The sequence below is a fragment of the Neopsephotus bourkii genome, unplaced genomic scaffold, assembly GCF_033783945.1.
Source record: "Neopsephotus bourkii isolate Nb327-2 ecotype Australia unplaced genomic scaffold, CSIRO-AGI_Nbou_v1 NB_1189, whole genome shotgun sequence".
Classification (NCBI taxonomy): Eukaryota; Metazoa; Chordata; class Aves; order Psittaciformes; family Psittacidae; genus Neopsephotus; species Neopsephotus bourkii.
Window position 1 is genome coordinate 3,393,192 of NW_026901674.1, and position 16,410 is coordinate 3,409,601.

The window sequence follows — 16,410 nt, forward strand, 5'->3', positions numbered from 1 at the left end:
GTAATACCTTCCCAGGCCAGATGCAATCCCAAGATTAAGTCAGGAACTGAAGATTAAAACAGTTTTTAGACCCCATATCAGTACACAAATGCAGCCTGCTGGAGGGAAGCAGGAGAAATACATGCCTGTGTGAGAGGTCACATGCTTGGGCATGTGAACACGGCACAGGAAAATGTCAACATCAGAGTGGAGTTATTAAAACAGCAGCTAGTTCTAATAGATTAAAGTAAAATCCAGTGTGTAACAGAAAAACAGCATCAGGCTCCTGAAAGAACCCAAACTTGAACTTTTATACTGATTTGGTTTACAAAATGTATTTTTCCTATTTGAAAGAAATGTTTCATGCAGAAATAGAATAATAATATTAATGCTTCTCCTCTTTTCTACTCTCCCTTTATGCTAACAAAAAAAGATGCAAAATGACCTTTGTAAAAGGTTTCTTACCAGTGCTCATGGAAGTCAAACGAAACATAAGTCAGATTTGCATTATTGTACAGAAGCACTTGTTTAAGGTAAGCATCTCCAATAATCTTCTCTCTGCCAGTCTGATCCACCAGATTAATAATAACCTGTTCAAAAGTTTAAATAATTAACACTTGCCATCTGCTACACGACTTGCTTAGATAGATACCATGGAATCACAAACAGCTCAAGGGGTTTGTAAGCAGTCTTACTGAAGTTACAATCTTCACTAGCTTGTACTCAAGATCAAATAAGCTCCAACAGCTACCTGCCTACCCAACGTTTCATGCAAAGAAGCTATGCATTCACAAGACAGGTACACAGAGTTGGTCTTGCATATCTGTAAGTTATTGCTGGTTCTAGCAGTTACTTACAAGGATACTGGAAAGCCTAGTGAAATTGTTCATGTAGCAATTTTCCAATGTCAACAGCTTCTAAACCGTAATACGCATACATAACATATCAGCAACAAGAAAAACTAAACCAGTAACTTTCATCCCTTGCATTTCCATTAGAAGACTATTTTATCATGTAGTACTCACCTGCTTCTTGTAATTTTTCAGCTGCTCCTCAAAATGTGCACGAAAACAGGACACTGTCTCATTTTCACCTACAAGGCAGAGAGAATTGTTAGAAACAGCCTGATGGGCAACAAGTCCCCTTTGAAGTATTGCATCATGCCCAAATCTATACTTTAAAGAAACTAAGATACCTTCACTTAAATTACTCAGACACACAACACATTGGACAGAATTACTTTTAAGGGTCTTTCATCAATTTGCCCAACTCTGTTGTTCTACTACTACAGTGTAAAGGAAACACCAGTCTTAAATGTTGCTTTATTTAGGGGGTTTCTGCAGATAGGATAAAAATTTAACTTAATAAGCCTGTTTAATCCTTCTATATATGCACCACACACCCACATGAACATCACTTCCAAAAGAAGAGTGCTTGTATTTGTTTTGCATCTTTTGGCAAAGCAAACTGAAGTACAAGGAAGGTTTGCAATTTGCAAAGGGGGAGATGCAGGACAGGGGATAATACTGAAAGTGTTATACAGCTCTAGAGGATGAAACTACTTGCAACTAAAACCCAAACCCACAAAACCCCAGTTGATTCCAGGCACCACTAATTCCTTGAGGTCTTAATTCCTACTTGTAAATCTATCAAATTTAATGCAACTCCTCAGTATTTTTTAAACTATTCCTATTAGAAAATAATAATAATAATAATTAATATTAATAATAATTATTATAATATAATAATATGGTCAAAAGGAACTGCTCAGCTCTACAAACGGATGTCATGGTACAACATTTCAGTTTGACCTAACCAAGTGCTGCTTCCAAATATCAGGGCAAGGGGGTGGAGGTATTTACTTTTTATTCTTTATTTTGTTCATTTATTTTATTATTTAATTTTTACTTCATTATTATTTCCCTCGCTTGTCTTTTACTAAGTATTTCCCTCTCTATGGTGTGGCAAAGAGACATCCCTCTTCAATCACCTCCAGGTTATTTGGCATGAAAATCACAAGAAGCTCAAACACTGATACACCTTTCTTAAGTTTGCAATGACAGTAACTGCTTGGCAACTTAACTTAGGTGCTTAGCCCAAGTTCTTAAGCAAGTTGAAAGACCGTTTTACTAGGTCTTACCCAAGACACAGGAAAAACAGGCCTTTAATTTCCAACATAGCAGCCCCCTCTGAAAAGCAGAATATTTCCAGCCCTAAAAATAGTCATCAATGGCAGAAGACCAGACCTGCTAGTGCTGGTGGGGAGCACAAAGCCAATACACAAACTGAACTTGCAGAAATACATATGTATGATTCTAGGATGCCAATCAACCTCATCCAGTGGGAGATCATAAGCATACTAGATTCCTTCTGAGAAAAGTTTCTGCTTTACAATGCTAACCCTACAGAAGATTCTGTTGACCTCTCTGTTTCAAGGAAGTACAGACTATGAATGCTTAGTTCACACAAGCATCCCGATTTGTCACTGTCTCATAAATATTCTTACATGTTTTGGCTTTTCCATTACCTTTAAGTGGAAAAGGAAGCAATTTAGATCTGACAAACCCACTACATAGTAATTCATTTCAGAGAAGACAAAAGCATGTCAAAAACCAGTGCCAGAGCCAGCCTTTGATGCCAGTGACTGCTAACACATTTATGCAGCCAAGGCACACAGACTCTGCTGAGGGGCACTTACATTTGAAGCTTCCAGGTCAAGCAACTAAAGGTCTTTCAACTTGATTTTCACTTTGTTTCTTAAGTGTCCTACTGAGAATATCCAGGCTAAAAAATCCTGGTATACTGGATATGATTCCTGCAGATAGCAGGGTAGGTGTGTGCAAAATGATGACATATTCCCGTGAGTACAGTTTACACAATAGGGAACAAATGATTCCAAAAGTCAATGACAGTGAAGGCAAAGACCTCCCAGTGTGAAGTACCAGAGGGGAAAATGTTAAGACAAAGCTGGTGTTAGAGGAAATGTCTGTTTTCCCACATTGAAACAGCAGTTCAAAATGCAGAAGGAACCTCAGCATAAGTTCCCTTTGTGGACAAAGATATTTGTAAGACCCCAATGTCTAATGAGCCTTTCAAAAGAGGAAACTAGGTTGTCTCAGTTCCCAACCCAGAAAGCACTACAACAAATAAGACTACACATAAACCAGGCTCTTCATTAAATACTGATGTCCAAGACCTGTTGGAATTTATAATGGATAAGAAGTCAGAGCTCTACATAACTGGAATTAGAGTAGGAGTTAACTGGAGTCATTACTGCTACTCCTGGCTTCTAGAAAGTGCCACAGGTAAAAGTGCTACAGGTAAAACAACACTCCAATGAGCCTATTTCTAAGGGAACTCTGATCTTCAGATATTCCACTCAATACTTACTCTTGTCCAGCCTGGGCCGTGGGTTATATCTATATCCAACTTGGCTCCAGAACACAGGCACAGAGCCTCTTGTTTGTATAAATGAAAGAGTATGATTATGAACATGAATCAGTTGCTCTGTCTCAACATAGTTTGCCACATTTCCATTTTTATCAACACCTCTTCGCTTATACCGCATTCCTAGGAGGAATGAGAATGATCAATTCATATTTAGCTATTGAGCATTAATAACTTCTATTACCATTTCTGACAACAGAAGATAGTTCTAGCCAAAAGCCATGCTTAATGGTAAAAGTAACTCCTATCTAACACTAATCCCCAAAAGTTATGTTGACTAGATGGATAAAGTTTATTTGCCGACATCCTATGAGCAGCAGAAAGTTCACAGGGCAAGGCAATCTACTGGCACTATAAAGTCACAAATACATTTCATCCACCCTAAAGGATACATTACTTCCTGTTCTGTCAAGTTTAGCAGTAAGCTTTACTTTAGGTTCATGGAAAATACTGAGCACTAAAAGCCACTTTTACCAACAGATGTTCTACTTCTCACAATAGGAGATCCCACAAACAGCCCAAGATGACTTGCATGTTCCACAAAACAGAACACTTCCCCACCTTGTTTTAACCTGTATAGCTAATGCCGCATGTTAAGAACAGATACTACTTTTGCAAATACACAGTTTTTGCCTAGCCGTCTCTGATATAATCATTAAGCAGAACAGATTTGCATTTGTTTTACTCAAAGGAGAGTACATCACTATTTCAGAGAGGATGCAGGTGGCAGCAATGGATGAGAAGGAAGTAAGTAAAAAGGGTTGGAGAAAGATTCAAGACCATAGTTTGTAGCATGGAAATTCAGTTCCACAGAAGTGGAACAACTATGTTCCAAGCCCTGAAGTAGCGCCTGAATCTCACAGCACTAAGTAAGGATTATGGGAAAGAAGAGGGTAGAAACAAGGAAGCAAAAGGTACGAAAAATATCTCTCTTAGGTACTTTTATAGGGTTACAAAACATCAAAGCAGTATTACAGCCTTTAAGCAGCAGAGGCTTTTAGACTAAGGCATCAGACACCCTTTACTTGTGTCCCACCACCAATAGTGGTTTTACAGTGGGAACTGAAGTTAATGCATGAAAGTGAGTTGTGGTACAAGGCAAGTGCCATGTCAGGGTCAGCTCACCAGTTTATTTTCTCTTGGCTTCTTTTGACATGTTAAACATCTGACCATGCAGGAAAGGAGCTGGAAATGGTGGAGAGTGCTTTTTTAAATCTGATAGACTGAAAGGCTTAGAGTTAACAGGACCTATTAAATTGTAAAGGGATTCAGTCTTTCTTTCTGTGCTCCTAAGGACAGGGAATAATTTCTTTGCCTTGCTACTGTTAGAACAAGTCAAATAAGGTGCAAGACCAAATCATGGTTCTTATTTCACGCCCTGTCCCTACGTAAGTATCTCGAGATGTAAACACTCACACAAACACTCATGCTTTTTCAAGTCTCTGAGCTGCTGTCACAGTCCACAAAGGAAGACCTTCGAAAATGTAACTCCCCGCCCGACCTACTGCAAAGATGGAACTTTATCTCAGAACAATGACCTCCAAAGATGCATTCAGTGTTCCAGAGGAGGCTAGTGAAGCTCACTTAGTAACTGCTTTAAGTAACAGCTGTGTAGTGCTATATGTACTACAGCCTTTTCTTTTCCTCCTATGAACAGGAATGGCTGTAGTGTATACTTTGGTAACAGTTGACTATCTGATGAGGAACAGCATTCTGGCAAGTTTTATCCTTTGCAACCCTCTCCAGCACTCAGGAGCAACCCCAATACCTTGAACTATGTTTGCCTACCAGCTCTGTGCCGACTCCGGCGTGAAATAAGTGCCACCAGAAATGTTGGATGAACATCATCTACACAAGTTGATTCCTGAGGAGGAGTTTCAGGACTGCTCTTATCATCATCAGAAGATTCACTATAGTTTACTACAAGTTCTTCAATCTGCACAAATCCTTGTATGATGGGTATAATCCAGAAGTCCACTTCAGCATTCTAAAGGTTACAAAAAAACATTTACATTCTTGTTGGTTTTACATTACCTACAATAATTCTGCCATTTCACATGTTCATAAACAGTTACTTTGCACGTTTTTCATATTTTAAGAAGTTTTTGCCATATCCTTGTCTTATTTCTGTAAGTATTTTATTTCCATTAGTCATAGAGGTTTTAAGAAAGAGAAAGCAACTTAAGAGACTTTTCTGTGGAGATTAAGCAAGCTCAATCAAGGCAAGGCAAAAAGCCCTCGTGTACTCCCAGCTATCTAGGGATAGATGAAACTCCTATAATACTTAAAAGCTTCTTTTCCTCTTTCCACAGAGGGATTTTTCAGTACAATGGTACATCTGACGTTTAAGAACATTGAAAGCTTAAGCAGTAACTTCTCATCTCAAAGACAAGGACAGGCAGTTCACATATAACAGGAAATACAGGTAAGTTCCTACCTAGTTTCTGCTTTAAGGTAGTTTTACAACCTCTGTGTGGACATAGAGTATATTACTTATATGTGTAATGTTGTTACCCTGACTTCAGCAAAACATACTAGCAAAAGCTTTATATGGGCCAACCTAGTACCCAAACCCCTGGTTCAGTGCTTTGTCACCCTAAAACCTCAATTTCTCAAGCAGAATCAAGACCTGAATTCCCTCCTAGTTCAAGGTTATCCCTTTATACCTTACAGAATGAAAAATACAACTAGTTAAACTCCTGCATTATACATAACTTCTCCCAAAGCATCCTTTGGGATTTAATCATTTGATCATACCCTGTTCTGTCTACTATAATCATCAGAGTATATAAAATTATTAATGAAAGTTACAGGGCATAGACTAAAATGCCTTCTAATCTAAAATAACCTAAGACTTGGCCTAAAGTGTCAAACAGTAGTTATTAACTCAGTACTTTACCTACAAGGTTAATTTAAAATGAACTGAGATCATATATTGATCTCAATTTATCAGTGGAATGAGTGCATGAGTGAGTGAGAAGAGTGGTTGTTCTGTTTCTTCATGTGCTCATTAACCAGAAAAATGCTTTACCTACTCTGAATAACTGCTCAGAACAACTTGTTCCATGCTACTGTTACATCAATCAGCTGCCCTGGTCAAGGAGGGAAAAAAGTAGTCTCCACTTAGGAAGACAAAAATCTTAGCTCAAGAAAGCCAGAATTTAGAGTTTCTTTTCTGGCTCCTCCTTACCAAGTTCAGCTTTGCCCAGGGATAATCCATTTCACAAAAGAATACATCTTAAGGATTCAGAAATCAGCACAGTCGTACCCCACATAGAATCTTAGAATAAAACAGGCTGGAAAAGACCTTTAAGATCATCAAATCCAACCATTACCCCAGGACTGCCAACACCTGCATTGCTTTATAGTACTAAAATGTTTAATTCAGCTAATGTTCATTCATTAGCAACCAAAAGGCTGCTGGAAGGCTGGCTGGGGGAAGAAAGTAATGCCAGCTACTCAGCTGCATAAGGCACAGCCCTGATCCTGACCCATCTGCCAAGCAGGTTTGTAAGTAAACTTCTGAGAAGCCTTAAGTAAACATTTCAACTAAAAGTAAAGGTTCTCATCATACACATGCTATTGTTCGGAATAAGACTCACATCAATGGTGATGAGATCTTCAATCATGTGCTTGTTCCAAAAGAATCTGTCATCAACCTGTTTCAAACAAAAACGGCAGATTTTGCAATAATTTCAGTAAAGTCTGGCAATATCTTTGGTAAAGACACCAGTGTTATTCACTACAACTGTACACACAAGTCTAGTGTTCACTACATTTGAACATAACAGCTCAGTTCAAGACATGCTGCTGGAGGGTTTTGTTTCATTTCCTTGCACAGAAGTGGGTTCATACAGGGCAAGATCTTCAGTTGCAGTAAACTATATCTGCAGAGAATGTGACCAGTCAAGTTTGGACCACATACATTATTGAACACCATAAATCCCAAAAGAAGGGGAATAAGCAAAACAAGAAGGCACTCACACACCAAACCCAAACCATAACTTACTTTTTGCCACAGTGGTAAGTTGATTTTCTCACACGTACTCTGCCTCTGCACAGAATTTGTTAGGTCATAGGTGAGGCTGTAGTAAAAAGAGTCTGAATCCATGAACATTTTGAACAATTCCTCTAATAATCTCTTCTCCAGCTTTTCTTTCTCTTTGCTTTCTTTAATCTGAAAGAAAAGCAATGGCTTTCTTTTATCTTTTGCTTTGAAAAAGACTCCAGCCATATTACTAAATGCCACTTCTAGCCTTGTAGGTCAAGCATTTTCCCACTGAGGAGCAGGATCTTAAAATTCCCAGCAGAGAGAAACACAAGGAATGGCATCCTCAGAAATATCACGCTGTTACTTTTAGCAGTTAAGGCATTCAAAGCACTCAGACTTCTGGAGCTTACATTCAAGTAGCAGGTTTCAATCTCAAGAGTTTAAGAAATATTGCATTTACTTGTTCTAATTTTAATGAATATTTGGACTTTCTAATCCAAACCATTATTGTGGTAAAAGCTTTTTGGTAAGACTGAATGGCGTTCTCTGAGGAGCTGTGCACCGAATTTTGTCTCTAATTCTACATTATACGAGATGCTTATGCAGAGTGATTTTTATTGGACTGGAATCCCACTAGAGCCTAATCCCGGTAAAATTTAAAAGTGCCTAAAAAAATGCACTTTATGAGTAATTCTACCCAAATTCTATAATTACAAAATGAAAGATCATAAAGAGCCACAGTTAAAGTATCAAAAATTACACAGAACTTCAAGACAGAGCAGCTGCACATCCTGCAGTTTTGCACTACTTCTCTTCTTAGGTCTTAGTGCTCCATTTGATCATCCACCACAACCTTTGAATTATCAACTAAACATTTGGGAAAGAAACAAGGAAACAGTAGGAAGCTTTACCTTCTTTTTGTTTGGAGCAGACACATTTGATTTAATTTGAGTAAGAGTCTTCAGCAGAAACTTTGTGTCATCTGGGGACTGCGTAATCTTCTCCGGCTTGTTTATCCCAAAATGGTGCTTTTTACAAAGCTAAATAATGATACTGAATTAAAGCCAGTACTTACATGCACTTTAAAAAGTTCAAGGAAATTGTCTTTAAAGTCCATAAAATGAGACTGGAACATCCACAATCCTAGGGCAGACACTCAGAAATACAGGGGGGACATTCAGATTTTCATCTCCAGTGTAATAAATAACATGGTATTTAAAAAGCACAGAGTATTTAATATGTCTGTGTATATCATGAGATAAGATGAATTTGTTTAACTATTATGTCTCACATTCAAATTTCACTGAAGCAGAAGGGGAGGAGACAGAGTTCATAGAAGACAGTCATACCTCTAATTCCAGATCCTGAGGCTCTGTTTCAGAAAGTGGAATCACTGCAATCTTTGTTATTTTGCAGACCTCATGGTCTCCTGGAAGTTTCCCAATCAATGCTTTCTGACGAATTAAAAGTAGCCACCAGGGTAAATCTGGGAATAAAAGATTAGCAAATGCTTTGATTTGTCTTGTCAGGCATTTACATTGATTAATCTGGCAGAAGCTTCTCCCCAGTGTAAAACCCTTGCCAGGAACCATTTAACTAGAAAACTTCAGTGAATGACGACTGACTATTGCTGTGTTGTTATGCACTGTAATAAAAATACACTAAAAATACTTATTCAGTCTTTGATGTAACAAGGAGATAAACTATTTCATAGACTTATTTGTTGCAGGTAAAGTTAGCACTGTTTCATCTGTAGCAGTTAGGCAATCTCTAGGATGATGCATACTCCCACCAATGTCACTAATGGCGGTACAGTTTGACAAGAATAGCTAGAACTCAACAGCTAAGACTTCCCCTTTGTACCTTCTGTTGTGTATAAAACAGCAAACAAGACAGACACAGGTAACATCTGATTACAAGATTCATGACTTAAAAAATATGGTGAGCAAACATGGACTATACAACAAAGCAGCTCGTGTATGTTTAAAGCTTCACAACATCATTCCTGAAGTATACACATCTAAGTGGTAGGCTTTTCAAAGGCATAAAACAAGGCACAATCTACTGGCATAAGTGTGAATGCATATTTAAATCTGTCATAGCAGGCTTCAAAAGCCTGTATATGATCTTAAGGCCTTTTCCAACCCTGACCATTCTATGATTAATGAAGATATTGCTAACAGGTATTAGCATGTACACGTGCAATCTAAAACATCTGCGAATCTAGCTTTGACACTTTAAACAGACAGGAACAGAACAACTGACATTCCCACTCATTGATGAACAGTGTCTGGACATGAGCTTCCTAGATTTTAATCCCTTGGTTAGATCAGTGGCATGCTGGGCTTTTATGAGTCAAAAGTGAAAGTCCTGGTGAGACAGATGTAAAAGGCACAGAACATCTTAGGGACACACACATACACTACTTCTCCCAGCTCAGAAGCAATCGAATTTAACTGAAGAGGTCATATACCGGCATTACGCACTATAACAGACTTAAATATGCTTCCACACTTAAGGACAGTAGATTGTATCATGTATTATGCCTTTGAATATAACATACAGCCTTTGAAAAGCCTATTTAGAGGCTTTATAGCAAACACATCTGTTTTCCTTGTTCGGTAAATTCTAACCAATACTTTGTCTTCTGAGTGCTTAAGGAAAAGTCAGGATAACTTGTTCGAAGCCCCAGCACACCCGGAATTGTTCTCTTTCCCAGAATTTCCAATGTAGTCTCAAAAGATAATTAAAACTCTATCAAAGTTGTGAACATCTTCCGAATAACTACAGTTAAATAACCTTGAACACGTCAACCCAAATTTGACAAGATATATATAAGCAGCAGTTTCTTCTACCTGAAGGAAACAAATAATCATTGTAAACAGGCTACAGTGCATTATGACATTCCACTCCTTTCTTTGATTCTATATTACTATTTTTAGAAAAAGGATGTGCTTATATTGGGTACTAAGAAGCCTTTAAAAATTACAGATCCTCATGACTACAAATGCACTGTGAGAAGCAGAGCCTGCCCCCCATAATGGGAGAAGGGGAAAGGTAATGAGGACATCATATTTAACATATGTGATCTTCTGTAGGGAGTCCTGCACTGCTTCCTGAACACAGCATCAGGGTCTTTAGGATCACAGAGATAAGTCGGGTCAGAAGGGATCTCAGGATGTCATCTTGCTCAATCAGGGTCAGCTCTCAGGTTGGACCAGGTTACTCAAAGCTGTGACACGAGCCTAGTCTCCTAAACACTGGTCAAAGAATAACAAATAAGGGCAAGAGACTGACAGCAAATGTCAGCAAGACAGGTTTCCTCACTGACAGCAGATGCTGGAACAGCTTTTATATAGAGGTACAAGCAACAGGATCTGACAAACCTTTGCCTCCACCATTCCAGCTAGCAACTAGGGGGAAACAAGAAAAGGGAAGCTGAGGAAAACAGGGCAGATTCTATGCAACAGTGAGAAAAGCAATGAACAGGTAAGAAAAACCTTTTAAAAAGAGGAAATTGAAAAGCTACCAAAGCAACCAGCAACAGATGAAGATGACTACTGCTTCACTGAAAATGAAGGTCTACCATATTGCTTTCCATAGGCAAAATCAATACAGTCTCTGGAAACCCACGGCAATCCAAGCTTAACAGAAGGGTAGTACAACAGGGCATTCAGACAGCTATTCCTAGTCCTACCATCTCATCTGTTCCCACCTACAGAAGGTTAGCTATGCTACTTACTCCTACGAGGAGATCACCAATGTATGTCAACAAACTAAACAGATCCTCTGTTGAGAAAGGATACCGTCCAGAGCTTCAGTTAAATAATCAATATGATTCCACTGGAAAACAAACGCATAATGTGAAGACATTTTAAGCAAATTCACTTCAGTGAAAACTGGCAAAGAAAAAGCCTCTGGGTACTCTTCAGTTTCCCTCATATTAACAAACCCTGGTAGCAGTAAATAAGAACAAAAGAGCTTAATACAGCCAAGTGAGCTCTGTAGCCTTTTATCCTTTTTAAAAGTGAACTCAAAGTCATCTTGGTGTACACTTCTAAACTTTATTTGTATTATAGCCAGAGCCACAGAACACTGAAAGAAAACAGGAATTCCCCTGCGGATCAAAAGAGAACAGTCAGGAAGTAATTATGCAGATAAAGTATGCCCTAAAGTGAAAGCTTCAACAATAGTCATAGAAGCAGCACATTAAAATTGCCAGCACTATCTAAATAACTGAACCCCTAAACAGAGTGTGTGCTTCTGCAGTTAAAAAAAACACATTAATTCCATAGAATAGCTTTAAAACAAAAAAAAAAAATTAATTACTGTCTACTCAGTGTGGGACGTATGGGGTGCACAGCACACTACAGTTACGTCATTCCAGAAAAGGGCACACTTTAAATCATCTCTTAACACCTGATGCTCTTTTTTAGTGTTTTACAAACTATGGCAGAACAGATGACAATGAATGATTTCAAGTACTGCATCTAAAGTAAGCTATTCCCTCCCATTCCTCACTAGAACAGAAACCTAACTCCTCTTCTGCTTCAACACCGTCAGCACACCACTGCTGCTTTGCTCTAACACTTCCTAAACTATTATTTAGCTTCTCCAAATGCTATGGCAGTAGCTTTTCTTAAACTGTGCTGAAGTTGATTATAAATGCTGCTTTTTGCAAGTATTGTGAGTTTAGCCAAGAAATTTCATGTTACGTTTTCTTACTTTTTGTTACTTGAATAACTTAGAAATCAGCTGCATGCAAAAAGCATGTTTTAAGTTATTGACTGGATGAAGTTTGAAACGGAGCAGTTACATCTCACTGAAGGTTGTTATGTCAGATGCTGAACCACCACCACCCCCCCTTTGTTCCTATCAAGAATTAGAGGCACGCTAACAAAAAAAAGCTTTCCTTTCCTAGGGATAGGGAAGGAAGAATTCCACTTCCCTTCTCTTTTCTGAGTCTATAGAACCTTGCCAGCAGCATTTCATCTGGGTCTTACCTAGCCAGCACTGGAAGAGCCCACCAAATTGACACAAGTACAGAAATTAAATTGCACAGGAGAGGTGCTTTGATCAAGAAAGACAAACATGTGGTGGCAATGAATGAGTTAATGGGAAGTTGCTGGAACTGGTTAAGAAATCCAGCTTTGGTTATAGTTATACCTACAGTATTAACTGTGGGCATATGCTAGCACTACAGTGTTTGGTCAACTTACTAAGTAGTCTCTGATCAAAAGTGATTCGACTTCAGCCTACCATTAACTATTTTAGTGGATTAAAGTATTTACTTCTCATTCTAATAAAAAAATAATAAAACCACCTTTTTAGTTCTGTATTGGGATTTTGATGAAAAGAACGTGAGTGGCTACATTTGTATTTGTATGCATTCATATTAACTAAAACATAAAACAATATTAATATCCTGTAAAGGAGACACAGTTTATGTGTTTGCCTCTGTATGGGAAGGTCACGCAGAGGCAATCTTGACTGTGCATCTGTAACAAGAATATGTGCAATGTTCTGTTTCAGTAACATATGTCCACAACACATCCTAAAATCCTTTTCTTTCTATTCCCTTTTTTTATCCCACGTTTTCTTACAAGTCATCTTGGGATGAGCCAGAAAAAAAAACCATATACGTGCATTGTGATACTCAGTTAAAGTTTTGTTATTTAGCTTCCCCTCCTTTTCCCCCAAAAGCATCTTAATGTTTAAGAAAATTCAGTATTGAGGAAGAGCCAGCTGATACATGAAGTAGATTGTCACCTCCAGTGTGGGTGTACAGTTATGTCCAGATGTACAACTGACCTTTTCAAGGCAAAACCTCTTTAAAGAATTCAAAAATAAGCCATGTAACATTGTCTGGCTGGTTTCTATGAGACTGCTTCTCTGCCACAGAAGCTTTCCTACCCATTCTGCTGTACTAGGCCAGCAATGCAACCAGCAAGATTAAAAGTAAATTAAATCCCATCCCTAGTTACAGCATTTTGGCAAGGGTAATTCAATGCAAAATTAAGGAGAGCCCAAGCCAGACTATGGGACATTTCAAGGTCATTTTAAGGCTACTCCAGCATTGTTGCATTAAGCAAATCTTTCAAGAACATAAAAGGATCTATCTATGCCCAAGACATTAAAACATACATAGGCTTAGTGACAGATTTATAGTGTACTGGTAGAAACTTCAGTGCTTAAAAAGGTATTGAAAGTTTCTAACATTAGTCAGTGTGTGCTAAGCATTTTAAGACATCAGTACTTCTTTCCAGCAATAGCTAATAACAAGTTTCTGAGCAGGGCAAGCCCATACAGGACTCTCGTTAGTCAAAAGAGCTTAAGTTTTCTGATCCTTACAATCTGGGGGCAGGAAAGAAAATAATCAGAGCAACAGTTCTGTCTTAGATCATCTCTGAGGGGAAAAAAAGCATTTTGCCCAGCTTCTGCAGCACAGTTCTCTTACCAGGTCCAGAGATAATGGTCCAGCAATGTTAAATATTTATGCAACTTCTGCTGATAAAGTTTCCAGGGGACAAAGATTGATAGAAGAATAAGTAATGAAGACAGGTTACTGTTACAGTGTGCTAGATGATTCAGCTAGAGGATTACATGAAGCTACACTTGAATCTGATCAAGGGAGAGTTCATCAGAAATAACAGGTTCCAAGAGACTTCTGACAAACAACTCAGCCCTCTTGTTTTGACTTCAGCCCATTGGAAGGCATACATCAAGTGTTAGCAAACTTGAGGGAGCAGTACTTCTCAGAAGAAGAGTAAGGATAAATAGCTGGAGACTGTTCCTTCAGACATTTCATGGTAGAAAATAAATGTCTGTTCATAGGAGAGTTGCACCCCTAAATATCAGAGCATCTACAACAAGGATAGTCTATGAACAGTTTGTGACCATGTAACCTGAACAAAGCAGAGAGGAAGCAAAATGCTTCCACCGGCCTAAGCAACAACCAAATGATGAGCAACATTGATTCAGCAGCTCTATAGGACATGTGGAAAGACGACCAGGTTTATTACCTGATGATCTTAATTTACCTTATTTACAATAGCAAGTGGGCACCTGTTGAAGTATCACAGACTGCAGGAAGTTTTAACTCAGCTTTCATAAGTAGAGGAAGTGTCTCACAGTAAGCACACATGCAAGGATATTTGGTTGCCATAACATACTCGACCTTCCAGAAAGGATTTGATAAGGTCTTTCTCTTCAAAGGCTTTTATACTGGACTCCCTAGGGAGAAGCGGGGGAAGGCCACTGTGTACCCAAGTGCTTGGGTTTTTGAAAAAAGGCTAAAAACCATGCTAAAAACAATCATTGAGTATTTTTCCACAGCAGAAACAAGTCATTGCTGGAGTTTAGCCATCATTCATCACGAACAGCACATGCTGAACAGTACAGATAACCTGGATGGGGAGAAGAGAAAGTGAAATGGCAGGGTCTGAGCCCCTTCATATCATCAGATCTGAAAAAGGATGGCTGAATAGGTCTGCAGAATGAGCACAGACAAAATTATCTGGTGAAATTCAAAGAAGATGAAGTGATACAGCTGAAAGAGGACATGATTCTAAACTTTATGGAGAGATGGGTTCTCAACTAATACTCTCAGAAACGAGACAGTAACTATGCAGCCAAGCATTTCCCAGAACCAGATCTGTCACAAGCTCATGCAGTGGTGCACCAGTCCCTGTTTTCTTTCTTCCCCTAATGCTAATATGCCACTGCCATCTTGACTAATCTGTTTCTATTCGACAGATGAAACATCTGATCCATTTCAGCACTTAATCCATCCTGCGAGCCTGGAACACACTTGAAACTTTACCTGTATTGATCATATTGCCAGGCACTACTTTAAATGCAGGGTCTGAGCATTCACAAAAAGAACAAGCACACAGTAAGTCAAGCAGAGTTTATGGCCGACTTTCCTACCTGTCAGGAAACAGATATCCAGAGCTCTGCTGGCAAAAGAATCTTTCTAGACAAAGTTGGCATATATCAAAATAAATATTTGCTATGGCTACAGGACTTTGCAGTTGACTAAAGCTAAAGGAGCAGTGACCTTATTTCACAGGAAGAAGTGACTTGGATCAGTTAACATTAAATCACAATACATCCTACTTCTCTTTCACTTCATAGCTATGTCCTACATCTAACTACAAATAAATTTAAGTGTTCCTTTTGCTTTCAAATAGTCACCTACCAAGGTAGTAATTGTTCTTGCGGTTTCCATACAGCATTGAGAATTCACGATTTATAGCTCTGTGAAAACTTCCATCATTAGTTTTTGCACTGTACCACAGCAGAACAACAAAATCCACTTGAAAGGATGATTCAAAAAGGTGCAAGAGTTTTACACCTCTCACATGCCTCAAACACAAATTTCTACTTTACGGATGCAGCTCTCCCGTTTTTACAAGGCAGTGACAAACCAAAATACACACACTGGAAAGTAGAGGGGATTTGCATCTGCAGCTATTATATATTCACTTTGATATGGTTGGGGAATACTCCTCCATTGCAAAGACCACTGTGTAATTGCATTTGAACTACACAGTGTTGTTTGTAGTATCACTGACCTCAAAACAAAGTATATTAGCACTGTAAGGAAAATACGCAACAAAAACCCAGCATGAACCACCTACCTGTATGGAGCTGAACTTTACCAATGACTCCCTCTACCAAGCCCAGGCAAATGGGATTCCAAGCCAGAAGGAGATCAGTGGCTGCAAAAAAGAACAAAGCACCTGGTTTTTTAAAGTAAACTCAACAGGACAGATAACCCAGTGATGGGCATTCTCTCTACCTACCTTAGAGGGTAGAAAAACATCAGTATTCTTGCAATAAGATGCATCTGCTGTTCAACTGTAGCTTATTAACAAGTAACTATGACCAAATGACTAACTTCCTAACTAATTTAATACGTACTAAGTACTAATTTAAAGCCCTGCCCCGGATATTTCAGCAAAAATATGTGTGATTATACTGGCTACAGG

General features: G+C 38.6%; 1 protein-coding gene across 1 annotated transcript in view; it reads right to left on the reverse strand.

Moving 5' to 3' along the window:
* The window catches only part of INPP5F (inositol polyphosphate-5-phosphatase F), a 44,521-nt gene that overhangs the window by 13,901 nt on the left and 14,210 nt on the right, over positions 1 to 16,410 (reverse strand). The window contains exons 2-10 of the mRNA XM_061364203.1: positions 16,060 to 16,140; positions 8,767 to 8,903; positions 8,329 to 8,457; positions 7,436 to 7,603; positions 7,029 to 7,085; positions 5,215 to 5,413; positions 3,370 to 3,549; positions 1,005 to 1,072; positions 445 to 569 (exon numbers count right to left, since the gene is read on the reverse strand). Coding sequence (XP_061220187.1) covers positions 445 to 569; positions 1,005 to 1,072; positions 3,370 to 3,549; positions 5,215 to 5,413; positions 7,029 to 7,085; positions 7,436 to 7,603; positions 8,329 to 8,457; positions 8,767 to 8,903; positions 16,060 to 16,140 — 1,144 coding nt within the window. The remainder of the gene's footprint in view (positions 1 to 444; positions 570 to 1,004; positions 1,073 to 3,369; positions 3,550 to 5,214; positions 5,414 to 7,028; positions 7,086 to 7,435; positions 7,604 to 8,328; positions 8,458 to 8,766; positions 8,904 to 16,059; positions 16,141 to 16,410) is intronic.